This window comes from Erpetoichthys calabaricus, chromosome 11 (genome assembly GCF_900747795.2).
Source record: "Erpetoichthys calabaricus chromosome 11, fErpCal1.3, whole genome shotgun sequence".
NCBI classification, from domain to species: domain Eukaryota; kingdom Metazoa; phylum Chordata; class Cladistia; order Polypteriformes; family Polypteridae; genus Erpetoichthys; species Erpetoichthys calabaricus.
In genome coordinates this window covers 73,778,599-73,805,108 of record NC_041404.2, presented here as the reverse complement: position 1 = coordinate 73,805,108, position 26,510 = coordinate 73,778,599, and the positions used below count along the sequence as shown (strand labels likewise).

Genomic DNA, 26,510 nt, shown 5'->3' with positions numbered 1-26,510 from the left:
TTGCTTGACTCAATAAAATTTGACTAGTACATTATGTACATTAAAGACTAGATGGGTCCATTAGGCTCTATTACAAACAGGTGTGAATGTGCAAACATCCTTATGGCTCTTCTCCAATCCAGGAATAAAGCCAAGAAAACTACATCAAAAAAGGGTGTGATTATTATACCTAAATAAAGCACACACTGAGTGTGACAATACGGTGGCAGTCTGATTCTGCAGTTGGATTAAGCAAGTTAAGAAAATTGATGGATAGCTGGTCATACTAAACAAAAAGTATAAGAGAAAATTTGCTGCCCCACTTGGCCTTTCTACACTGTGTTTGCTTACCTCTGTAGTATTACACAAAGTAGTCACCTTTGTAACCAAACTCTCATCAGGAATCAAGAATCAGTTAAGCTTCTGGCTCAAGGTGTCTTTGTTACTGTCAGAGTTATAACTTGTCTGCTTTCTCTTCTGGAATACAAGGCCAGAATTCACTTTTGTGTATTTTGATGACCTTGCTTTTCTGAATCCCGCATATCCCTTAAAACCAAGAATCCAAGGCAGATCCAAACTGCTTTCTTCTTTCTCCTGGGAAGACGAGTCCCATGTGTCCTAATTTTAAATGAACTGCTGAAACCTGTAGGTCAGGAGGATTTGCAGAAACCCTTTGCTTTAATCCTGTGTCATCCTAGGCACACATTGCCAGCTTCCTTTTAGGGTATCACACACGTGGCACCAAAGGAAGTTTCACTTTCAGGGTACCAGTCCCGTAGAGAAGAACTACTTGCAACTCCTGTGTTCCCACACTGACATGCAGCGATGTTGTTTCAAGGCGAGTGAGTTACTCTCTTGTGAAAGCCTTTGTTGGGCTTTATTCTATACTGCGTGGTCTTTGTGGTAACTTTTGCCAGTGGGCACCCTTTCATACAAAACTATAAAACACAACACTACAAGACATGAAATTTAGAGCTTAGAAGATCACCCTGAATTAAAAAGAAAAATATTTCAAGGATGGATGGGATACAACTTCAGCTATTAGTCAGTTGCAGCAAGTTTAGAAAAGTTTGTTAGTGAAAATATTTAAATTAAATGAAATGTAGGTGGGGATGTGTCTTTGCTTTATGTAAAGAGCTATGTGTTGTTATATTTTTTTAAAAGCTAATATTAATATACTTCTTGTAGTGTGGAAGCCCATTTTATGGTGAACTATGGGTATCACAATTATAGAAAATGTAGATGGGGAGACCATTAAGTCAATCTTTCTTGCTTAGGTATCAGATTGGTAGACTGTCCCACTATATTATCCTGTCAGTGTCTATAAGAGTGCTTAAATAACTCAACATCACAACTGTGCTGTTTATTATGAGCCTCTTGCTAATTCAAAGTCAGAAGCAACAACATGCAGATTTTAAACCTCATTTCTGAGTAAAAGTTGTATAATTAGATTTTTTTTTTTCTAATTATGCAGAGTGTGCCAGGCGTGGTGGAGAGTCTAAAAATTATCACCAAATCTAACTCTCTACGTATTGCCGAATATGCCTTCAAGTTGGCGCGAGAGCAAGGCCGCAAAAAAGTCACTGCAGTGCACAAAGCCAATATTATGTGAGTTATTGTCTCCTTCCAGGGGAACATTTATTATTGTTATTCAGATTATTTATTTATCTATTTAGAAACATTTGAACTTTTGCAATGCTGTAAATATTCCACCAAACGTTAATGTATAAGGAGAACTGTGTGAATTATGCAAAAGGAAGATGACTGCAAGAAGGGCTGAAAGATGACCCCCTATTGCTAGGGAGTCAGCTGCATGAATATAAAATGTACAGTTGTCCCTTTCCTGTGACACGTTACTATAAGAAGCTAGAAAGATTTGGCCTGAAACCTGGTTGTTTATGTGTTTTAATGAGGAAGTGGATTATTAGGAATTGGAATTTTTTTCTTTTCTGATTGTCGGTTCCTTGCTTTTATCATCTTGTAGGAAACTGGGTGATGGACTTTTCCTGCAGTGCTGTAAGGAAGTGGCAGCGGGATACCCAGATATAACCTTTGAGAACATGATTGTTGACAATACTACTATGCAGGTAGGACCACTGTACATTTGTACACTACCACGTTTAAGAACATCTAGTATTTTTGTGTTTAAGATGTAAATGGGGAAGTTTGTACTGATCAGACAATTAAGCTGACAAGGAAAATGTGACTTTTAAGCAGTGACAAGACATGATTCCTATAATGCAAATAGATACAGTGATGATAGTTTGACCTTTTCACCAAATTCACTCTTTCTCAACTTCTGCTTTTATCAGCTGGTCTCCAGGCCCAATCAGTTTGATGTCATGGTGATGCCCAACCTGTACGGGAATGTGGTCAGCAATGTCTGTGCTGGTTTGGTGGGAGGACCAGGGCTTGTACCTGGAGCAAATTATGGACGTGATTATGCTGTCTTTGAAACGGTGCGTTCTCTCCTGCAATGTCCTTACGGTTTGGTATCTAACATAGGTAACTTACCAGTGTACAGTACCAGTGCCTGTACACTGGTACTGTGAGTGCTGTGCAGAGTGGAGGCAGAACCTTAGTGTTTTTCCCAGTTAATTCTGGGGTTTGTTAGGAGTGTGTTCTTGCTCCTACTCTGTTCAATGCTTGCATGGACTGGGTGTTGGCTGTGGGGCATCTGTTGGTGAAGAAAGTTTCAGTGATCTTGACTTTGCTGATGTTTGCGGAGTCAGTGGAGGCTCTCATCAGGGCTCTGGAGTGACTGAACGAGAAGTCTGAGTGTCTGGGCTTGCAAGTGCCCTGGATAAAAACCAAGATCCAGGCCTTTAATGGCCTCTTCGGCACAGCCATCAGCAGTGTGTCTGTCTGTGTAGAGAATGTCAACCGGGTCAAGAAGTTTACTTACCTCAGCAATGACATTCATGTCTCTGGTGACTATTCCTATGAAGTCAGTAGACAGATTGGGAGAGCATGGGGTGTCATGAGGTCGCTGGAAAGGGGTGTGTGGCACATCTGCTATCTGTGCAAAAGGACAAAGATCCAAGTCTTTAGAGTCCTGGTGCTTCCTGTCTTGCTATATAGTTGAGAGACTTGGACGCTATCCAGTGACCTGAGATGAAGACTGGACTCCTTTGGTACTGTGTCTCTTTGGAGAATCCTTGGGTACCACTGGTTTGACTTTGTGTTGAATGTGCGGTTGCTCATGAAGTCCCAAATGAGGCACATTACCTTGTAAGGGAGCATCAATTACAGCACCACAGCCATGTGGTGTGATTCCCCGAGGGTGACCCAGCTAGCAGGATCCTCATTGTTGAGAACACAAGTGGCTGGACCAGGCCAAGGGGACACCCACATAACACTTGGCTGCGGCAAATAGATGGTAATTTGCGGAGGATGGGACTGGACCGCGTGTCTGCCTGGGGGGTTGCCAACCAGGATCCTGAGCAGTTTCATCGTGTTGTGGGTGCGGCAACACACTATACCAGTACATGCTCCCCAACTTGACCTGATAGGTAGCTTAAAATTTTGAACCTTTTATATTGTAAATAGAACCTTAACTTTCTTTGTGTAGGCTACAAGGAATACTGGGAAAAGCATTGCAAGCAAGAACATTGCAAACCCCACTGCCATGTTACTGGCTAGCTGCATGATGCTGGACCATCTTCGGTAAGTCACTGAGTTATATCTAATTAAAACTCTGGAAAATCACAAGCTTGGTCCATGTGTTCAGTAATATGCAGAGGAGTCTATCTTTTATTTTATTAGTGGCACATATATGGTCATATTAGAGTCTGTCTGTTTTGTACAAACCCAATGGCACTCCTCAGTTATGCATAGCTATGTTGCTTGCAAATTCCAAGTTAATTTAAAAAGTCCCCACTAATTGTATACAGTGTATTGTTTCTAATAATTTTACCATACCTAGGTTGTACTCAGGATATGGAGATAAGACAACTGTATGCGGTCTATCTTATAACAAAACGCAACGCGAAACTTGCAGAGGGGCCACAAGCTGTCCAGCTAAAAGCAATACCAGGCCTAAAGCAATAACCTGCTTTGGATCCAATGCATGGCCCATAGGTTGTCCACTATGCATGTTAAATATCGTTCTGTGTGTATGCATAAGTTTGGCCAGTTCTGACAAGGAGATTCAACTCTGTAATATGGAAGAGAAGTATAATTATTCTTATTAACGCGAACCCATTCATTAGAAAACAAATTACATATACTTTTACAAACACATTTAGAAGAAAAAGCAACCAACCCTCTGAAAAAGTTGGAGTGTTGGCTCTTTCATGTAATAGCCATCACACCATAGTTATGCATTCTTGCTACATTTGAAACTGTGGGTTTGTTGTAGGTGTGTTTGTGTGTGTCCTGCGGTGGGTTGGCACCCTGCACGGGATTGGTTCCTGCCTTGTGCCCTGTGTTGGCTGGGATTGGCTCCAGCAGACCCCCGTGACCCTGTGTTCGGATTCAGCGGGTTGGAAAGTGGATGGATGGGTTTGTTGTAAATCCACTTGCTGAGTTCTGAAATGAACCATTGATTAACAAACAGTTTGTAGCTCTTCATGAGCCATCTTAAACAGCATACAGTTTGCTTAGATATACTGTAAATTGCATTTTTTTTTAATTCTGGTGAAAGGTGGGTGCTAGAATACATATTCTGTGTACAGTACATTAGGCAGATTGTTGCATACAGATTTGTTGAAAGTCAATAAAGAGACTGCTCAGGAGCCTTCGATTCAAAGAGGTAGGGTGGTATGTGTGTCCAGACCTTATAAGATCCTCTGTGTATGTTCATGCTGCAGATTTGAGTTGTGTGCTTTTTGTCATTTAGGCATACATACAATGTTTTTTTGGAAATGGTGTGGGAATGATTACAACCCTCCAGGATTGATTCCTGCCTTGTTTTCAGTATTACAGGGTTAGATTCAGCCTCCTGTGTGACCCTTAATTGGATTCAGTGGGTTAGAAGATAGACTGTATTCTTTAATGTAGACTTATGGGAACACACTAAGGCCTAACATTACTTTTGCTTTTTTAATTCTTTTAGGTTACACGACTATGCTACTTTGATTCGAAATGCAATTTTTAGGACTATGAATGAAACCAGGGTATGTAGAAAATGTCTTAATGTGCAGATTACATGAGTGTGGTAAATTTGTCCCAATGCTATATGAATATTTCCTTCATAATTTGTTGCTTAAATTGCATAAATTGACAGTATGATTTTTTTGCTTAAAATGCTTCTGTTTTTATGTTGGCAAATGTGAGGTTGTTTTAAATTCTCAAAGGATCACTTTGTTGGTAAATAAAAGATTGGTAAGCCATTTCTTGACATCAAGTTCTGATACTGATGAGTGCTTGCTAATCTGCACAACGCAGCTACAGGGCACATTAACATAGCATGCCTCAGAGTGGACAACATTTTTCTCAAAGCCCACTCAGTATTGCTTCAATTTATTAACTACATGATATGAATCGTTGCATTTGGGGGTTAGTAGATAAATTAGAAACAGCACATTATGTTACATTTTGTTCTCTGATCTGTAGATGCACACCCCTGATGTTGGAGGTCTGGCTACCACATCTGAGGTGGTTCAGTCTATTGTAAAGTTGATTCAGGAAAATTCCTTGCACAGACAAACAGTTGTGTGATGATGCCTTGGTGCATATGCTGCGGACAGGTATGTGCATTTTGTGCTAAATTGTCTCAAGCTGATATGTGCAGCGATATCTCTGTGTGTTTACACCCAGCCATCAAAGCTTAGTTGAACTTATATTCTTATACACTGTCTTTACCGTTCTTTTTTTCTCAGTTATTCATACCTTCTCCAAATCATCTTGGTGTCTTAGGTTCTGCCAAGGAATATGCTGATTTGCAGTCAAGAAAAGTCTGGATTACTGGTGCTGGTCCTGCTGACAGCTGCTTTAGCATAGTGTCTTCTCTATTATCTTTATTTATTGCAATGTTTCTGTAAAGCTTTATTTTGTAAAACTGTGTAATAAAGGGCATATTTCATTTGCATTGTTCAGGCAGTGAAATTACGATTATTGTGAGCTTTGCAGCTAGATGCCGAGCACCAAGGACTTGGGTTGCTCAGCTGTAAGCTCTGCCTGCCCTGCTCTGGCTCAAAAAAAGAGAGACAAATGTTATTCCCACAATATGACACCATATAAATAAAGGAACGCAGGTAATTAAATGTATCATGACGTCGCATAAACAGCTTGTTGTTGGTTGCCTGTCTATGTGTAGTGATAACTATACATCCACTAATAATGCACCCTTGGCAAATATATTCCAGTTATTTACTTGTTACGAATTTGCAAAATATTCTGTTTTCGCTGTCATTCTGGGGTATTGAGTGTTGATTAATGAGAGAAAAAATGAAAATAAACTATTTATGCACAAGGCTACAACATGTGAAAAAGTGAAGGCGCTGTACATAACCACAGGTTGTTTGGGAGGGTTACCAGAAAAAAAAAATAATGTTGTCAAACAACAATCTTGAGCACCTACTGTACAGTTTGTCAAACCTCACTGGAATTTTCCCCAGGACTGACTCCTGTGGTGAGATGAGATAAAAACAGAGCGTTTCAGCAATGACACCAGAGCTTGGTTTGACGCAGGCATGCAGAAAAGTGCCTTGTCCCCACTTGGACAATTGGTCGGGATTTGTGGTATCATGGACTCTGTCAAGCATCCGCAAATATTAAATCAAAATCTGACTGCCTCTACCAGGAGCCAAAATTTTAGTCTCCTGACACAAATCTTATTGAAAACCTGTTTGGAAGAGTTGAGCAGGAGAGTTCACAGGTGTGGACCTCGAAATCTGAAGGATCTACAGAGATTTCATAAGACGAAACAGTAGCAGGACCCTTGCCAGGTGATTTCCAACCTCATTAAGCATTAGAGAAGACTCAGAGCTGTTATCTTGACAAAGGGGAGCTACACGAAGCATTAAATGAAGGACTGCCAATAATGGTGACAAACATATTTGAAAAAAAAAAGTTGTATGAAAAGAATTTCTTTTTCCTTTTGATTACTCCAATTAAAGGTTAGATTTTTGTTCATATTTTGAATGAAAGATCAAGACGATACATAGTAAAGATTCTTTGTCAAAGCCCATTTTGCTTTTATTGAACAAGGGTGCCAATATTAATTCAGAGCACTGTATTGCAGTTTTGCCTTTATGTAAGCATACACATACTTAAGGTGTTTTAAAAGTAAAAATGGCAACAATCTGGTATTTCAAAATAAAACTGAGCAAGCATACTTCTCATTCCTTTAATATTTTGGTAACAAGTTGTCACTAAACATATATTTGAATAAGCAAACCTAAAGTGAAAGTACTAAAAATGTGGGGATGAGTTAAAATTATACTCTATGATTAGCAGTGACATTTCCAAAAACAAGATACGTCAATAAAAAATTACTTCTACCACACAGTTTCACGTGATATACAATCAAGTACAGTATTTTTTTCAGGTAGTTTTATGATTAAGCTGCAGCTTACTCTTCATTTTTCTCCCCAAAGAAATTTATTTTTGCTGGCAATCTGATATGCTTACATTTACTTATTTGTCTGACATCTTTAGATAGATAGACTTTATCCAGGGCAACTTACAACATTTATCATACAGTTACATTTCCTTTGGTTTTACACTTGGAGCACAGGTAGGTTAAGTGAATTGCTCATGGTCATGCAGTGTTAGTAGTGGGATTTGAACCCACAGCCTCAGGGTTTGAAGTCCAAAGCCTTAATCACTATGCCACATTGCCTGTCTGATATATCATCATCATGAAATGTAGCAGCTTTTTTTCAAAATGTGAAACTAGATACTGAAATGCTTTGGTCATATTTATCTCGGCTAAAACATCCTGCCTGAAGGAAGAACTGAAAAGTCATTGTGTAAGATGACTGAAAAATTAATACTATTCAGACTAGTAGTATGTACAAGTTCAAGTTTACCTGCATTTGGCATTCATTATTTGTAAATTCACATCTTTTTAACAAAAAGCCTGACGTATTTCCTTACCATACCATTTCTCAACCCTGCTTAGTCCAATTCGGGGTTGCAGGGGTTGGAACCCATTACAGTTGCATGAGGCAGGGCACCAGTCTCCTTACATAGACAGATAGAAATTTATTTGTCCCCAGTGGGAAATTTGTCTTTTTACAGAAGTTCCTTAAATAAATAAATACATTAAAATGTAGATAAGTAAATAAATAAACCTTCACTTTGCACTGAACACACACCAGAATGACTAAACAGAAAGAAAGCTTCAGTCACTGTCAGGCATTATACATTTGTAATGCTGTTGATATAAAGGAGCCCTAGCAGCGTTTCCTGACACATGTCTGCTGAATGATTCACTTGCTGAAAGTACTAAATGTGTTAGAGAACCCAGCCACAGGGGATGCACAAACCAGTGTGTTTCTTTGTGCCGGTTCCAAGCCCAGATAAATGTGTAGGGTTATGCCAGAAAGGACATCCGGGTGTAAAATTTTGCCAAATCAATATGTGGACAACAATAGAAATTTCCATAACTGATCGATCGAGGCCCGGGTTAACAACGACCGCCACCAGTACTGTTAGCCAACAGGGTGCTGGCGGAAATTGGGCTACTGTTGGCCGAAGAAGAGGGGGGAGACGTGTCCAGAGGCAGGAGGAGAGGAGGAAAGTAAAGAGAGTGGAACTGAGGGTAGGAACATTGAATGTTGGCAGTATGACTGGTAAGGGGAGAGAGTTAGCAGATATGATGGAGAGAAGGAAAGTTGATATATTGTGCGTGTAAGAGACTAAATGGAAGGGGAGTAAGGCCAGGTTGATTGGAGGTGGATTCAAATTGTTCTATCATAGTGTGGATGGGAGGATAAATGGGGTAGGGGTTATTCTGAAGGAACAGTATGTCAAGGGTATTTTGGAGGTGAAAAGAGTGCCAGACAGAGTAATGATTATGAAGCTGGAAATTGGAGGCGTGATGATGAAAGTTGTTAGTGCATATGCCCTGCAGGTTGGGTGTACAATGGAGGAGAAAGAAGATTTTTGGAGCGAGTTGGATGAAGTGATGAACAGTGTACCCAAGGGACAGAAAGTGGTGATTGGAGCAGATTTCAACGAACATGTTGGTGAAGGGAATAGAGGTGATGGGTAGATATTGTGTCAAGGAGAGTAATGAAGAAGATCAGATGATAGTGGGTTTTGCCAAAAAGATGGACATGGCTGTGGTGAATACGTATTTTAAAAAGAGGGAGGAACGTAGAGTTACGTACAAGAGTGGAGGAAGATGCACACAGGTAGATTACATCCTATGCAGAAGAGTCAATCTGAAGGAGATTGAAGACTGCAAAGTGGTAGCAGGGGAAAGTGTAGTTAAGCATCATAGGATGGTGGTCTGTAGGATGGCGTTGGAGATCAAGAAGAGGAAGAGAGTGAGGGCAGGGCCAAGGATCAAGTGGTGGAATTTGAAAAAGGAAGACTGCAAGGTTGAGTTTAGGGAGAAGGTGAGACAGGCACTGGGTGGCAGTGAAGAGTTACCAGACAGTTAGGAAACTACAGCAGAAGTAGTAAGAGTGACAGCAAGAAGGGTGCTTAGTGTGACATCTGGAAAGAGGAAGGAGGAAAAGGAAACCTGGTGGTGGAATGAGGAAATACAGGAGAGTATACAAAGGAAAAGGATGGCAAAGAAGAAGGGGGATAGTCAGAGAGATGCTGAAAGTTGACAAGAGTACAAGGAGATAAGGCACAAGGTGAAGAGAGAGTAGGCAAAGGCTAAAGAAAAGGCGTATGATGAGTTGTATGAAAGGTTGGACACTAAGGAGGGAGAAAAGGACCTGTACCGATTTGCTAGACAGGGGGACCGAGCTGGGAAAGATGTGCAGCAGGTTAGGGTGATAAAGGATAAAGATGGAAACGTACTCACAAGCGAGGAGAGTGTGTTGAGCAGATGGAAAGAGTACTTTGAGAGGCTGATGAAAGAAGAGAATGAGAGAGAGAAGAGGTTGGATGATGTGGAGATAGTGAATCAGGAAGTGCAACGGATTAGCTAGGAGGAAGTAAGGACAGCTACGAAGAGGATGAAAAATGGAAAGGCCATTGGTCCAGATGACATACCTATGGGAGCATGGAGGAGTTTAGGAAAGATGGCAGTGGAGTTTTTAACCAGATTGTTTAGTGAGAGGATGCCTGAGGAGTGGAGGAGAAGTGTACTGGTGCCGATATTTAAGAATAAGGGGGATGTGCATGACTGCAGTAACTACAGGGGAATAAAATTGATGAGCCACAGCATGAAGTTATGGAGAAGACTAGTGGAAGCTAGGTTAAGAAGTGAGGTGATGATTAGTGAGCAGCAGTATGGTTTCATGCCAAGAAAGAGCACCACAGATGCATGTTTGCTCTGAGGATGTTGATGGCAAGGTTATTATAGTTAACAAAAACTAAAATCAAAACTGAAACTATTATTAAAAAAACATTTTCGTAAACTGAAATAAAATAATTAACAAAACCTAAATGAAAAACTAAAACTAAACGAAACTATTAAAGTTGCTGCAAAGACTAACTGAAATAAAATAATAATTTACTAAAATATTTGTAGTATTCGTTTTTGAATGAATATTCTTGCCGCTAGTCTTTAAACCTTGTTAAGTTTTAACTCTAAAACAGAAAGTCATCCACCACGTGCCGCCCGCATATATTCATCCAGTGAACGGCGGCTGGTGAAGGAGAGTGGCTGTTCACACAGCATTTGCGGTGACAGAGCAAGCTGAGTGCGGGTGCGTAAAGCGTGTGAAATAGAAAGCGATTTGCGTGCCGCCTTTCTTTGTGCTTGTTGTACAGTATATCAAGATGTAATTCAAACGGAGTAAGTAACGTTTCAGTATATTTCCCAGGTGGTGTCTGCTTTTTGTTGACAGCAATTCACCTGCCACTTTGTACAGGAGAAATCGTTTTTACTTTCTCATATACGAAGTATAGAGAAAGTATAGTAATCATGAAAAATTCGACGTCGATATTTTGATGAATCTTGACGTTATAGACTAACCAGTGTCCAACAATACTGTTTTTTGTAATGGTGTGTGTGTGTGTGTGTGTGTGTGTGTGTGTGTGTGTGTGTGTGTGTGTAAACACGATAACTCAAAAATGCAACTAGATAAATGGATGACATTCGGCATGTGGTTGTTACACCACAATTGTAGATCTGTATTAACTTTTGGGCCAAATCCATCACCCGGAACTGGTACTTTACCTGAACATATACTCGATTTTTTTTTTTATTTTATTTTTACAGCTGCAGAGTCCTATTTATTCAACTTTACTTTTATAATAATTGTTCAATATATTATTAATTGGATTTGTTGTTGATGGTTCCTTAATGTACATAATATAAAAATATAATCATTGTCTTGTAGTTTACTCCTCAAATATCCATCCCCATATCTGAGTACTGTATACAAGAAAGTTGAGGGGAGGCCACTCCCGGTTTTTGACAATAAAACGGCATTGATCGAGAGACTGACTAGGTCACCATACAAGATCAGCATATTGTTGCTGACCAATCACTTTTGCTTTAAAAACATCGTTTAACAACGAAGCGATACAAACAAAGGTAGAGAGTCTGACAAGTGATGAAAAACTAAACATACTAATGGGTTTTTGTATTTGTTTCATATTTATTAATGTATCTTTTTTAGTTCATATTCACAACTCAAAATACCTGATAATGTGAAAGTAGTCCATTAGCAGAATTATATTTTAAAATATTTGTCTCCATTTTTTCTCTCTCAAAATAGATAGTTGAAATAATAAAAATTCTTTTTGTTCTTAACATCAGCCTTATCATACATATTGCACACCAGGGATTTTTCCTGCCTTTCATCCAAACCTGCTGAGGTAGACTCCAGTTTTCCTGCAATCCTACTCTGGATAAACAGGTTTAGATAATGTATATGTTGTTCTTAATTTCAGACGCTGTCTCTGTTGTTTTATGCCTGTCTGTACTCCAATTATCTGCTCTTGCGCTGCTCATTATGGGTTTACTGTCCTTTATGGTGGTCTGTTCAAGACTCATTGCTCTTAACCTTGACACTACATGCTTGTTGTTCTTTGTTTCTGTTTCTCTTTGTGGGGTCTGCACACTCAAGTCTAAGAGCCCTGTTCTTCCTAAGCCCCTGTGATTTTCATGAGAAAATATTTTACAAATTATAAAATTGTGTAAAATTGTTCATATTCAGTGTCTAGTTTTGATTATGCTTGTTTTTATCAGACAAAAACAAAACCAGATAGTAAACCATGTAGTGTAGTAAGCTTCCACTAACATTAAACTCATATCCAAATCTGTTAAGTGTACAGTTCTGTCTGATTGTGACACAAAACGAACTCCGTAGGCGCTCCATGCCATAATTACTAAAACTAAAACTGAAACTAATATATATAAAAATAAAATAGAAATGTCTTTGTGAAATAAAAAATAAACTAAAACTAAAAATACACAATGAAGGAAAACTAAAACTAAACTGAATTTCCAAGTAAGGTGAGAAAAAATATAGAAATAAAAACTAATATAAAAAGGCAAAACTATAATAACCTTGGTTGATGGCGAAGTATAGAGAAGGCCAGAAGGAGTTGCATTGCGTCTTTGTGGACCTGGAGAAAGCATATGACAGGGTGCCTCGAAAGGAGCTGTGATATTGTATGAGGAAGTCGGGTGTGGCAGAGAAAAACGTAAGAGTTGTATAGGATATGTACGAGGGAAGTATGACAGTGGTGAGGTCTGCGGTAGGAGCGATGGATGCATTCAAAGTGGAGGTGGGATTACATCAGAGATCTGCTCTGAGCCCTTTGTTATTTGCAATGGTGATGGACAGGTTGACAGACGAGATTAGATAGGAGTCCCTGTGGACTATGATGTTTGCTGATGACATTGTGATCTGTAATGATAGTAGGGAGCAGGTTGAGGAGACACTGAAGAGGTGGAGATATGCTCTAGAGAAGAGAGGAATGAAGGTCAGTAGGAACATGACAGAATACATGTGTGTAAATGAGAGGGAGGTCAGTGGAATGGTGAGGATGCAGGGAGTAGAGTCGGCAAAGGTGGATGAGTTTAAATACCTGGGGTCAACAGTACAGAGTAATGGGGATTGTGGAAGAGAGGTGAAGAAGAGAGTGCAGGCAGGGTGGAATGGGTGGAGAAGAGTGTCAGAAGTAATTTGTGACAGACGGGTATCAGCAAGAGTGAAAGGGAAGGTCTACAGGACGGTAGTGAGACCAGCTATGTTATATGGGTTGGGGACGGTGGCACTGACCAGAAAGCAGGAGACAGAGCTGGAGGTAGCAGAGTTAAAGATGCTAAGATTTGCACTGGGTGTGACAAGGATGGACAGGATTAGAAATGAGTACATTAGAGGGTCAACTCAAGTTGGACGGTTGGGAGACACAATCAGAGAGGCAAGATTGCATTGGTTTGAACACGTGCAGAGATGCTGAGTATATTGGGAGAAGGATATTAAGGATAGAGCTGCCATGCAAGAGGAAAAGAGGAAGGCCTAAGAGAAGGTTTATGGATGGTGGTTAGAGAGGACATGCAGGTGATGGGTGTAACAGAACAAGATGCAGAGGACAGAAAGATATGGAAGAAGGTGATCCGCTGTGGCAACCCATAACGGGAGCAGCCGAAAGAAGAAGAAGAAGACTCAGTTGTCAGAGAGAGGATGTGCAGCATTGTTCATAATGGTACTCAGTTTTGTTTTCATTCTCTCCTTCACTCTGACATCCAGGGGATCCAGAGTGTGTCCCATAACTGAGCCTGCCCTTTTAATTAGCTTGTTGATTCGGTGGGCTTCTCTTGAAGTGATGTTACCAGCCCTGCACACCACAGCGTAGAAAATCACACTGGCCATCACAAAGTTATAGAAGATGTGAAAGATGTCACTTCCCACATTAAAGGAACACAGTCTCCTAAGGAAAAACAGCCTGATCTGCCCTTTCTTATATAGTTCCTCTGTGTTCCGTGACCAGCCCAACCTGTCATTGATGTGGACACCCAAGTACTTGTAGGAGTGGAGAAACTCTATATCCACTCCTTGAATAGTGCCAGACATAGAGACTATTTGGTGTGGCAAAAGTCAATAGCCAATTCCTTGGTTTTATCAATGTTAAGATGCAGACAAATCTCCATGCACCAAGAAAAAAATGTTCTTCACCTGAATGCTATACTGAATCTCATTCCTTTTATCAATACACCTCATAAGTGCAGATTAATCTGTAAATTTCTGCAAGTGACATGGCCTTCTGTTATATATTATTTATAGTCTGAGGTGTGTTCCAGTGTTGCCCACATCCACATCAGAAATACAGTCCTTGTCCTTCAGTCTCACAAAATGCGGCCTGCCCAACAAAGGGTTCATTATCTAGAACACCATAGGCTCATCCACCTGCATATCTCTGAGTTTACCCCTTAACAGGGATGGCTAAATGGCATTGAAGGCCCACTTGAAGCATTTGTTGATACATAAAAGAAATTCAGTACCTATCCCTTCTCACTACCAAATTAGCTACCATCTAAACACCATGTCCTAAATCCAGATAATATGAACAATTTTGATGACACTTTCAGGATATGGTGGAAAAAAAAATACTGTATGGTCAATAAGTTGAAACACCCAATAGTATGTTTACACTCATATGTTGTGTATTTTAGTGTATTAAAGTGCTCTCAATTAAAATAAGGCATGTTTAGTGTTTAAATACAGTAATATTCCACTCATATAGAATGGACAGTAAAACAAGGAAGCAAAATTAAAGTGCAGCACACAGCTGTCCACAGCAAGACTCAGTACATCAGGATGCATTGCCCAAGTTCAAGTTTACTTATGTGTACACAGTACAATGAGATTCTTAATCGTGTATCTTCCTCAGACTAGAGACCAAAGTCCAATCCCAACAACAAACCAAAAGGCACTGAATACAATATCACACCTTAAATCCAATACTTAGAGGACAAGAGCACGCATTTGTCAGTATGAGAGGCTGGCAGTTAACTGTACTGTACAACAGCAGCTACAGGTTGGCATTCCTGCAATTTCTTCATTAGATGCCAATGATGGAGCTTTTCATTTCATTAGGTGGCTTGGTCCAGTTTTAGTGCAGCCACAGGTGTAATTCCTATCATTGTACATTTTATATTCCTGAAGAAATTAACAAAATGTTCTTTGGGATAGTGTGGGAAGTTTCATGTGTCTCAATATTCCTGTTGATTCTTTCTAAATACTTTACAGAAATTGAACTCATTTTTTATAGTGAAATAGTCTTAATTGAGAAAATGTTAACATTCAGGTATGGTGACATGTTGCCTGCCCACTTGTTAGCTGGTCTTACAGTTTATGTTAGTGATGTGCATGTACATGTGCTGGCACTGTGTTATCAAATCATATTTAATAAAAAGTGTTATCCCTCTTGGTTTTGAATCATATTATTCAATTTTAATTCTGAATTACCCAAATTAAAATAATTTAGTATGGCTACTTTTTATTCGTGTGCACTACTCAATTTATTCCATACTATGCTTTTCTATAATGAACATACTCCTACATACAGTGCCTATAAAAAGTATTCACTCCCTTGGATGCTTTCACATTGGTCAAGCCTATACATGATTCGTCTCATATCCCAAAATCAAGGTTTTCAGATTAATGTTTGAATTTACATTAGCCCAGGATGAGTGCAGTTGTGTAAGAATGCCCTGCACTAAAGTGAGGAGGGGAAATTCGGAATTCACAGAATGTTTCTTTTACCATGTCAATCGAGTGTATGTAAAGATGGCTCCACGAGTATCAGCACCTACGATACGTGTCAAATTCTGATTCTTCACCAAACACTCACACTACTTAAGGTACACATTATGCATCTCTTTCTTTACATTACTTCTATACGACCAGATATTTTTCACAAGGATAAGTTAATTTGATACTCAGTCTCCCTTTACCGCAGTAATGACGGTTTCTCGTTAGTCTCCCTTTAGCGCAGTAATGACAGTTTCTCGTTGTGCCCAGGCTTCAATGGCCCTGAACTGGATTAAACGAGATTAATGATAGTTGGATGTTAAAGCGTACTCCCAAAAGTATTTGTGTCATTAACAATGGTCCAATGTTGTACACGTTACGACAGGTTGGGGTGAATTTTGCATCTTTACAATGTCTGACTAAAGAGTGTGGAAAACATTAGCGCAGTGCTTGTAATATAACGAGCAAAACGCCTATTTAACTCCCGTGGGAGCTGTATTTTAACCTACAAATTCTGAATACAAAGAGCATGTTATAACGATCACAAACCCTGATGAAGCAATACTACGAATGCCATAAACACCATCCGCCACAACAACACGTGGTCGTTAAGTGAGTTTTGATTCGATTGCTTGCTGACGCGAAAGCGTATGAACGTAATAAGTCATCTGACTGCTTCCCGTGCCACCTCAATGCCCAGTTAGCCAATGAGAGAGCTGCTTGTTGCTTGTGGCGCGTCGACTGGTTGCCTGGAGTCCGGACTTTTGTCCCGCCCCACACACTGGCGCCATACCAAAGCTCATTGCGTCGCACGCCTTCCTAGCAGGCGCGTCTTTACCCGAACGAGTCTTACGGGAAGCGTCCGTTGACACAGGTGTATCAGGATGTAGGTGTCTGGTGTTCTTTTTCATAAAGGTAAGCTTGATAAAAAAGCAAGACGCCACTAAGCTGGCAAAATAGCTATCATTATTTTTTTTGCTAATAGTGGCCACTGTGCATCTTATACTATTATGTTGGTATCATGCTGCGGCTTGGTCGCTATGGATGTTTTTTCTACTCATAGTTGTTAAACGGAATAAACCTTTCCAAATCGGTATTGTGCCGATCCACGTGTCGTTTACGTAGCGTACAGGTAAGGGTTTGCGCTATGACACGGTTGACCGTCTTTTACGCATTTGACGAAACCATTTTGATTTTGTGTAAGTCTTTTAGGAAAGTCTTTAAAACAGAAACTTGTCAGGTGGACCTTGTCTGAGCGAGGTTATCTTGTTGCAGCGATTTCATAACACCCGGGGTGCAGTCGCTGTTATCGTTATGATTTATGTCATCCATGGATCGTCGTGCAACCAACCGCATGAATTCAAGTGAGGAGTAACGACTCCCGCAAGCGTTAAATAATCTGGAATGCCGTTCAGAATGTATTGCGGAATGCATTGGCTTATACTATTGATTTGAATAAGAAACAATATTGGAAAAATTAAATTTATAATATAATTCTACTATTTCGTCATGGGCAGAATTGAAGCCTAATTTCTTACAGTTCAAAACTGAAATGATGTTTAAGTTTAGTATATATACACGCACTACCGGTCAAAAGCTTTAGAACACCATTTTTTTTCCATTTTTTCACAAATCTGGTGAAATGCAATGAATGACTTTAAATGGCGATAAGGTAAACAAACAGTAAACAGGTGTTCAAAGTTCTGCTGATTACTTACAAACCCTCTTGTCTGTCCTCTGTCTGTGGGGTGCCTATCAAACAGGGGTGCCTTTCAAACAGGCTGGTGCCCCTCAGAAACATGTCTTCTGATTGGGCTGTGACTTTGGGTCTGCCAGATCTCTTCCTATCAGAGTCTCTACTAGTTTCCAATTTTCTTTGGATTGTGTAGGACACCATACTCACTGACACTTTGATTTATTTTTTTGCAATTTAAATGAAAGGCCAGCACTTCTAAAGGTGACAATGCTCTGTCTCAGTTCATTTGTTAATTGCTGTTTTCTTGTCATTATCACTGTAATATTGTCCAAGTAGTACTTAAGAGAGCGTAGTAACACAGTCTATTCCAACTCTGCATTAAGATTGATGGAGGGTTTTTAAATAACAGAAGTTGGGACACCTGTGCAAATTGTTTGCTGCAACGGGCAAGGCTTACTTTATTTGCTGCAGAACATCTATAGGTTGTAACCTATTAGTTGTTCCCTGAAGAGGGTCAATTTTTAATATTTTGATATCTCCTTTTTACAGTTTTTGCTACCCTAAGTTTTAAATGTATACCTCTGGCAGTTTACTGCATACCTTTTCACCATTTGTTGCATTTGAACTGGAAAACTGAGGTGTTCTAAAACCTTTGACCAGTAGTGTGTATAGTCCATATGGAAAGAGGAAGGCAAGGAAAACTTGTAAACCTTCCAAAAGCTTTCTTTTGGAATTAATACCTGTAGTATACCTTTTATTATTTGAGTAATTAGTGATGTGTTTGACTGAAGGCTGTAGATTTTGTATAGTATTTATTTGTTTAATTATTGAATGAAACAGAAAAAGCTTTAATTAACAGCTTTGGCCCAGGAAATTCATCCATAGAATGCATTCATTCTGTTATTTTCATGAGGCATGTTTTTCCTCTAATACATACAAGTAAATAGCAAAGTGTTAAAATTAATTGTACCCAAACACTGTAATTCATGATAATTCAATACACTTTTTTTTTTTTATACAGGTGCTGGTCATAAAATTAGAATATCATGACAAAGTTGATTTATTTCAGTAATTCCATTCAAAAAGTGAAACTTCTATATTAGATTCATTCATTACACACAGACTGATGTATTTCAAATGTTTATTTCTTTTAATGTTTATAATTATAACTGACAACTAATGAAAGTCCCAAATTCAGTATCTCGGAAAATTAGAATATTGTGAAAAGGTTCAATATTGATGAAACCTGGTGCCACACTCTAATCAACTAATTAACCCAAAACACCTGCAGAAGCCTTTAAATGGTCTCTCGGTCTAGTTCTGTAGGCTACACAATCATGGGGAAGACTGCTGACTTGACAGTTGTCCAAAAGACGACCATTGACACCTAGCACAAGGAGGGCAAGACACAAAAGGTCATTGCTAAAGAGGCTGGCTGTTCACAGAGCTCTGTGTCCAAGAACATTAATAGGGAGGCGAAGGGAAGGACAAGATGTGGTAGAAAAAAGTGTACAAGCAATAGGGATAACCGCACCCTGGAGAGGATTGTGAAACAAAACCCCTTCAAAAATGTGGGGGAGATTCACAAAGAGTGGACTGCAGCTGGAGTCAGTGCTTCAAGAAACACCACGCACAGACATATGCAAGACATGGGTTTCAGCTGTCGCATTCCTTGTGTCAAGCCACTCTTAAACAAGAGATAGCGTCAGAAGCGTCTCGCCTGGGCTAAAGACAAAAAGGACTGGACTGCTGCTGAGTGAAGTTATGTTCTCTGATGAAAGTAAATTTTGCATTTCCTTTGGAAATCAATGTCCCAGAGTCTGGAGGAAGAGAGGAGAGGCACAGAATCCACGTTGCGTGAGGTCCAGTGTAAAGTTTCCACAGTCCGTGATGGTTTGGGGTGCCATGTCATCTGCTGGTGTTGGTCCATTGTGTTTTCTGAGGTCCAAGGTCAACGCAGCTGTCTACCAGGAAGTTTTAGAGCACTTAATGCTTCCTGCTGCTGACAAACTTTATGGAGATGTAGATTTGATTTTCCAACAGGACCTGGCACCTGCACACAGTGCCAAAGCTACCAGTACCTGGTTTAAGGACCATGGTATCCCCGTTCTTTACTGGCCAGCAAACTCGCCTGACCTTAACCCCATAGAAAATCTATGGGGTATTGTGAAGAGGAAGATGCAATATGCCAGACCCAACAATTCAGAAGAGCTGAAGGCCACTATCAGAGCAAAATGGGCTCTCATAACACCTGACCAGTGCCACAAACTGATCGACTCCATGCCACGCCGCATTGCTGCAGTAATCCAGGCCAAAGGAGCCCCAACTAAATATTGAGTGCTGTACATACTCATACTTTTCATGTTCATACCTTTCAGTTGGCCAACATTTCTAAAAATCCTTTTTTTTTTGCATTGGTCTTAATTGATATTCTAATTTTCCGAGATACTGAATTTGGGACTTTCATTAGTTGTCAGTTATAATCATCAACATTAAAAGAAATAAACATTTGAAATACATCAGTCTGTGTGTAATGAATGAATCTAATATACAAGTTTCACTTTTTTTGAATGGAATTACTGAAATAAATCAACTTTGTCATGATATTCTAATTTTATGACCAGCGCCTGTAAATATAACCCTTTTTTTCATAAAACTGAATAATAATTTATAACTTAATGCACCTAGGAAATTACAGAGTTTGCAAATGTTAAAAGTCTGAGTGAAAAATATATCAAAGAGTAACTAGCATCAGAATATTGAAGGGAGTGTAATTTTCGGTTGGACAGGCATCTCTTTCCAGTTAATTGCATTATCGCTGAAACCAGGTTCATTGTGAAGTACAACTGAAGTGAAGACAATACAACATTTGGCTGGAATTTCTGATAATCCTCTTTAGTTTATATGCTCTTCACTGGCTGTCAGTTCTTAGTTCTTAACTCCGTATTGGTAGCTGAAATTTCAAAATGAAAGTACCTTGAATTGCATAATAGGGGTAGAAAATAGAAGGGTGTATTTTTTCTGTCAGTCACTGGCACAAATGAAGCAAGAGATGAACCTTTTTGCAATGATAATTACAAGACTTATGCTGGAGCTATATTTTTCAAATGCTACCAGAATTGGCTTCACCCTGTCCTTCTTCAAAAATGACCCTGAGTTGGATTAAAGAGGGCTGAGAATGTTGCCACTCCCTGGAGGCTAGGACGTCGACATCTTGCATAAAATGCATGTTACATATTTCAGAGCAAGTTGAACCAGTTTCTGCTTTTTAATATTAGGAGCATGGTCAAGGTGACAATGAGTAAAGTCTATATTTAAGTGTAGAAAAAGGTAGTCTTTCATATAAGAACACACATATGTGGTGACTGTATCCCTTCATATCCCTTCTTTGTTACATATAAGCTTCAGAAAAGGCTTAGGGTATTTCTTTTGTGAGAGAGTTTCTTTTTATGTATTTTTTTTACGTCTAGTTAATATTTATGTTTTAGTTATTTACATCTACACTGAATTGGATTAAATGGATTTGAGAATTAGATTAAATTTTTGTTTTTTCATTTTTGTTTAATTTACTTGAAGGTTCAAATAATAATATCAAACACTGCAAACAAACATTTGTCTCTTTTTCAAAAGTTTAAACTGTGCTCCATGACAAGACAGAGATGACAGTTCCGTCTCACAATTAAAAGAATGCAAACATATCATCCTCTTCAAAGGAGTACGTGTCAGGAGCAGTGACTGTCACAGAGATAGAGAGAAAAGCAAACAAATCAATAGGGCTGTTTGGCTTAAGTATGCGAAGCACCGCGGCACAAAGCTGTTGAAGGCGGCAGCTCACACCCCCTCCGTCAGGAGCAGACAAAGAGAGATAGAGAGAGACAGAGTTTGTTTTTCAAGCACAAATCAATACGTGCCCTTTGAGCTTTTAAGTATGCGAAGCACCGTGCAGCATGTCGTTTCAGGAAGCAGCTGCACAAAAGATAGCAACGTGAAGATAATCTTTCAGCATTTTTAGATGAGCGTCCGTATCGTCTAGGTGTGCGAACAGCCCCCCTGCTCAATCCCCCTACGTCAGGATCAGAGAAAGTCAGCGCAAGAGAGAGAGAAAAGTAAGTTGGGTAGCTTCTCAGCCATCTGCCAATAGCGTCCCTTGTATGAAATCAACTGGGCAAACCAACTGAGGAAGCATGTACCAGAAATTAAAAGACCCATTGTCCGCAGAAACCCGCGAAGCAGTGAAAAATCCGCGATATATATTTAAATATGCTTACATATAAAATCCGCAATGGAGTGAATCCGCGAAAGTCGAAGCGCGATATAGCGAGGGATTACTGTAAACCTATATATTTTTTCCTTTAGACATTTACACTCCATATGTTAGGATTAGGCATGATAATGCATTTAGCCCACAGTGCACTTCACGTTGGGAATTAGATTTAAGGATAGGATTAGGGTTTCCCTGAATTGGAAATTTTCATAAAAGAAATCTACTGTATGTTTAGTGTTACTTATTATTAGATATTCATAAATCAAAACACCGCAAAGTAAATTCAAATCAGTGCACAAATACACAAGTTTTAAAGTACGTTTTTGTAAGCTTTTTCTTTTTTATTAAAATCTTAAATATTAACAAAATGTTTGCTCTGCAATAACCTACAATATGTTGCATGTTGATCAGCACATGCAGGTTAGAATTTCATTATACCCTGTACATGTGAAAATAACCCATAAACAAAGTTGCTGCAGTGCAAAAACTTTTATCTTTTTGTTTTCCAAGTTAACACCACACTTTCCATTTCACTGCATGTTGTGCCAGTATAAATGTGTGTGACGAATAAAACTCTTGAATCTTTAATCACATTGCTACAGCAATATCTGTCCTTTTATTTCCAGCTTGAATAAATTAATGAGCTGATAACTGTGGGTTCTGGAACTACAAAGAACATACAAGGTTATATTTTATTTTAATAAAATTGTGAATGTCAAAATTCTGTATGAAGCTGAGACTGCACTGTAACAATATCCCCAGCAGTACAAACATAGCAGAGACAGATGTGTGATTTGACCAGAAAACCAAGCTTTGGGAATCTGGCTGCATTCTCTCTTCACCATAGTAGAGGACTGCTGTCAAGAGCAATAGAGTATCCACTACTGTGTAACAACAACAAGACTTATTTCTATAGCACATTTTAATATACGAGATATAGCTTAAAGTGCTTTATAAGATGTCAAAGAAATAGTTGCAAGAAAGGAAAAACAAATTAAAATAGGAATAATAATGACTAAATAACAAAAAATAAATCGGTACCAGCTTACATAAAATAAGTATAAATGGTAAAACAGTTAAGTCCTTCTATATAGTGTCATATTCAAAGTCTGAAAAAATGAGTACTATGATAAAGTCAGATGGGTGGGAGGTCGGGGAAAAAAAACTGCAGGCAAGCTAAATAAAAAAAAAAAGAAAATCTGTAGTTCCAAGGCCAAAAGACTGCTCAGCCCCCACTGGGCATTCTACTTAACATAAATGTACTTAAGTCGTTACTTTCAGAATTCTCCTTTCTAGTATGAATAGTTCAAGGAAACAGCCTGCATATTTTACCACTGATAATTATAATTACTGTTGTTATTCTATCCTATCTTTGAATCCTTTTCTTTTTTATTTTATTGATTTATTTTAGGAGGAGGCTTCTTTTTGTTCCTGGCCTGGTGCAAAGAGCAAGGTTTGGACCGACTGTTAGGATCTGACATTAAAAAAAAAAAAAAAAAAAAAAAAAAAAAATGAGGTTGGCAGGCAAGTACGTGTTTTATTTTACAACAAAAAAAAATGGAGAACTTATTTGTGGTTAAATTTTTTTAAATCATGTTTTACTGATGTTCCTTTAGCTTACCTCCATAATAACTACACTGCCTGTACGTGTATGTGTTTATACAGTCATATGAAAAAGTTTGGGAACCCCTCTTTATTTTATTTGGATTTTTGTTTATCATTGGCTGAGCTTTCAAAGTAGCAATTTCCTTTTAATATATGACATGCCTTATGGAAACAGTAGTATTTCAGCAGGGACATTAAGTTTATTGGATTAACAGAAAATATGCAATATTTTTATGACGGCCATTCCAGAACATTGTGCATCTCCTACTGCATGAATGCCTTTGTAGATTTCAAACTGGATGGAGGTATTTTTGACCATTCTTCCATACAAAATCTCTCCAGTTCAGTTAAATTTGATGGCTGCCGAGCATGAACAGCCTGCTTCAAATCATCCCATAGATTTTCAATGATATTCAACTCAGGGGACTGTGACGGCCATTCCAGAACATTGTACTTCTCCCTCTGCATGAATGCCTTTGTAGATTTCGAACTGTGTTTTGGGTCATTGTCTTGTTGGAATATCCAACCCCTGCGTAACTTCAACTTTGTGACGGATGCTTGAACATTATCCTGAAGAATTTGTTGATATTGGATTGAATTAATCCGACCCTCGACTTTAACAAGGACCCTAGTCCCTGAACTAGCCACACAGCCCCACAGCATAATGGAAACTCCACCAAATTTGACAGTAGGTAGCAGGTGTTTTTCTTGGAATGCGGTGTTCTTCTACCACCATGCAAAGCGCTTTTTGTTATGACCAAATAACTCCATTTTTGTCTCATCAGTCCAAAGCGCTTTGTTCCAAAATGAATCTGGCTTGTCTAAGTGAGCATTTGCATACAACAGAGTGCAGAAAGGGCTTCTTTCTCATCATACAGATGTTCTTTGTGTAAATTGCGTTGAATTGTAGAATGATGTACAGATGCACCATCTGCAGCAAGATGTTCTTGCAGGTCTTTGGAGGTGATCTGTGGGTTATCTGTAACCATTCTCACAATCCTGCGCATATGCCGCTCCTGTGTTTTTCTTGGCCTGCCAGACGTGCTGGGTTTAACGGCAACTGTTACTGTGGCCTTCCATTTCCTGATTACATTTCTTACAGTTGAAACTGACAGTTTAAACCTCTGAGATAGCTTTTTTGTAGCCTTCCCCTAAACCATGATACTGAACAATCTTTGTTTTCGGATCTTTAGAGTGTTGCCTTGAGGATCCCATACTGTCACTCTTCAGAGGAGAGTCAATGGGAAGCACAACTTGCAATTGACCACCTCAAATATATTTTCTCTTGATTGGACACACCTGTCTATGAAGTTCAAGGCTTAACAAGCTAATCCAACCAATTTGGTGTTACAAGTAATTAGTATTGAGCAGTTACATGCATTCAAATCAGCAAAATTACAAGGGAACCCACATTTGTGCACAGCTAGTTTTTCACATTTGATTTAATTTCATACAACTAAATACTGCTTCACTAAAAATCTTTGTTAAGAAAACACCCCAGTACTCCGATGTTCCTAGGAAATGAAAGACATACCACTTTTATCTTTTTTGTTGAAAGTAGAGTCAATTAATATGCAGGCTAAGAGGGGTTCCCAAATGTTTTCATCCATCCATCCATCCATCGTCTCCTGCTTATCCGAGGTCGGGTTGCGGGGGCACCAGCTTGAGCAGAGATGCCCAGACTTCCCTCTCCCCAGCCACTTCTTCTAGCTCTTCCGGGAGAATCCCAAGGCGTTCCCAGGCCAGTCAAGAGACATAGTCCCTCCAGCGTGTCCTGGGTCTTCCCCGGGGCCTCCTCCCGGTTAGACGTGCCCGGAACACCTCACCAGGAAGGCGTCTAGGAGGCATCCTGATCAGATGCCCAAGCCACCCATCTGATTCCTCTCGATGCGGAGGAGCAGTGGCTCTACTCTGAGCCCCTCCCGGATGGCTGAGCTTCTCACCCTATCTTTAAGGGAAAGCCCAGACACCCTGCGGAGGAAACTAATTTCAGCCGCTTGTATTCGCGATCTCGTTCTTTCGGTCACTACCCATAGCTCATGACCATAGGTGAGGGTAGGAACATAGATCGACTGGTAAATTGAGAGCTTCGCCTTGCGGCTCAGCTCCTTTTTCACCACGACAGACCAATGCAGAGCCCGCATTACTGCGGATGCCGCACCGATCCGCCTGTCGATCTCACACTCCATTCTTCCCTCACTCGTGAACAAGACCCCGAGATACTTGAACTCCTCCACTTGGGGCAGGATCTCGCTACCAACCCTGAGAGGGCACTCCACCCTTTTTCGGTTGAGGACCATGGTCTCGGATTTGGAGGTGCTGATTCTCATCCCAGCCGCTTCACACTCGGCTGCGAACCGATCCAGAGAGAGCTGAAGATCACGGCCTGATGAAGCAAACAGGACAACATCATCTGCAAAAAGCAGTGACCCAATCCTGAGCCCACCAAACCGGACCCCCTCAACGCCCTGGCTGCGCCTAGAAATTCTGTCCATAAAAGTTATGAACAGAATTGGTGACAAAGGGCAGCCCTGGCGGAGTCCAACTCTCACTGGAAACGGGTTCGACTTACTGCCGGCAATGCGGACCAAGCTCTGGCACCGATCATACAGGGACCGAACAGCCCTTATCAGGGGGGCCGGTACCCCATATTCTCGGAGTACCCCCCACAGGATTCCCCGAGGGACACGGTCGAATGCCTTTTCCAAGTCCACAAAACACATGTAGACTGGTTGGGAAAACTCCCATGCACCCTCCAGGACCCTGCTAAGGGTATAGAGCTGGTCCACTGTTCCGCAACCAGGACGAAAACCACACTGTTGCTCCTGAATCCGAGACTCGACTATCCGACGGACCCTCCTCTCCAGGACCCCTGAATAGACTTTTCCAGGGAGGCTGAGGAGTGTGATCCCTCTGTAGTTGGAACACACCCTCCGATCCCCCTTCTTAAAGAGGGGGACCACCACCCCGGTCTGCCAATCCAGAGGCACTGTCCCTGATGTCCATGCGATGTTGCAGAGGCGTGTCAGCCAAGACAGTCCTACAACATCCAGAGCCTTGAGGAACTCTGGGCGTATCTCATCCATCCCCGGGGCCCTGCCACCAAGGAGTTTTTTGACCACCTCGGTGACCTCAGTCCCAGAGATGGGGGAGCCCACCTCTGAGTCCCCAGGCTCTGCTT

The 26,510-nt window shown here is 40.1% G+C and overlaps 2 protein-coding genes across 6 annotated transcripts in view; both read left to right on the top strand.

Annotated features, from left to right (window-relative positions):
- Positions 1-6,010, top strand: part of idh3g (isocitrate dehydrogenase (NAD(+)) 3 non-catalytic subunit gamma) — a 29,633-nt gene extending 23,623 nt beyond the window's left edge. For all 3 annotated transcript variants that reach the window (XM_028813355.2, XM_028813353.2, XM_051933591.1), the window contains 7 exons: positions 1,454-1,587; positions 1,964-2,066; positions 2,292-2,438; positions 3,551-3,645; positions 5,036-5,096; positions 5,536-5,669; positions 5,802-6,010. In XM_028813355.2, coding sequence (XP_028669188.1) covers positions 1,454-1,587; positions 1,964-2,066; positions 2,292-2,438; positions 3,551-3,645; positions 5,036-5,096; positions 5,536-5,640 — 645 coding nt within the window. In that variant the 3' untranslated portion in view covers positions 5,641-5,669; positions 5,802-6,010. The remainder of the gene's footprint in view (positions 1-1,453; positions 1,588-1,963; positions 2,067-2,291; positions 2,439-3,550; positions 3,646-5,035; positions 5,097-5,535; positions 5,670-5,801) is intronic.
- A 10,513-nt stretch (positions 6,011-16,523) lies between these two features.
- Positions 16,524-26,510, top strand: part of fam3a (FAM3 metabolism regulating signaling molecule A) — a 41,347-nt gene continuing 31,360 nt past the window's right edge. The window contains exons 1-2 of one of the 3 annotated variants that reach the window (XM_028813352.2): positions 16,524-16,679; positions 23,136-23,248. In XM_028813352.2, the coding sequence (XP_028669185.1) occupies positions 23,236-23,248 (13 nt within the window). In that variant the 5' untranslated portion in view covers positions 16,524-16,679; positions 23,136-23,235. Of the gene's footprint in view, positions 16,680-16,786; positions 16,897-23,135; positions 23,253-26,510 lie in introns of those variants that run through there. The other 2 variants (XM_051933593.1, XM_051933594.1) reach the window with 2 other exon arrangements.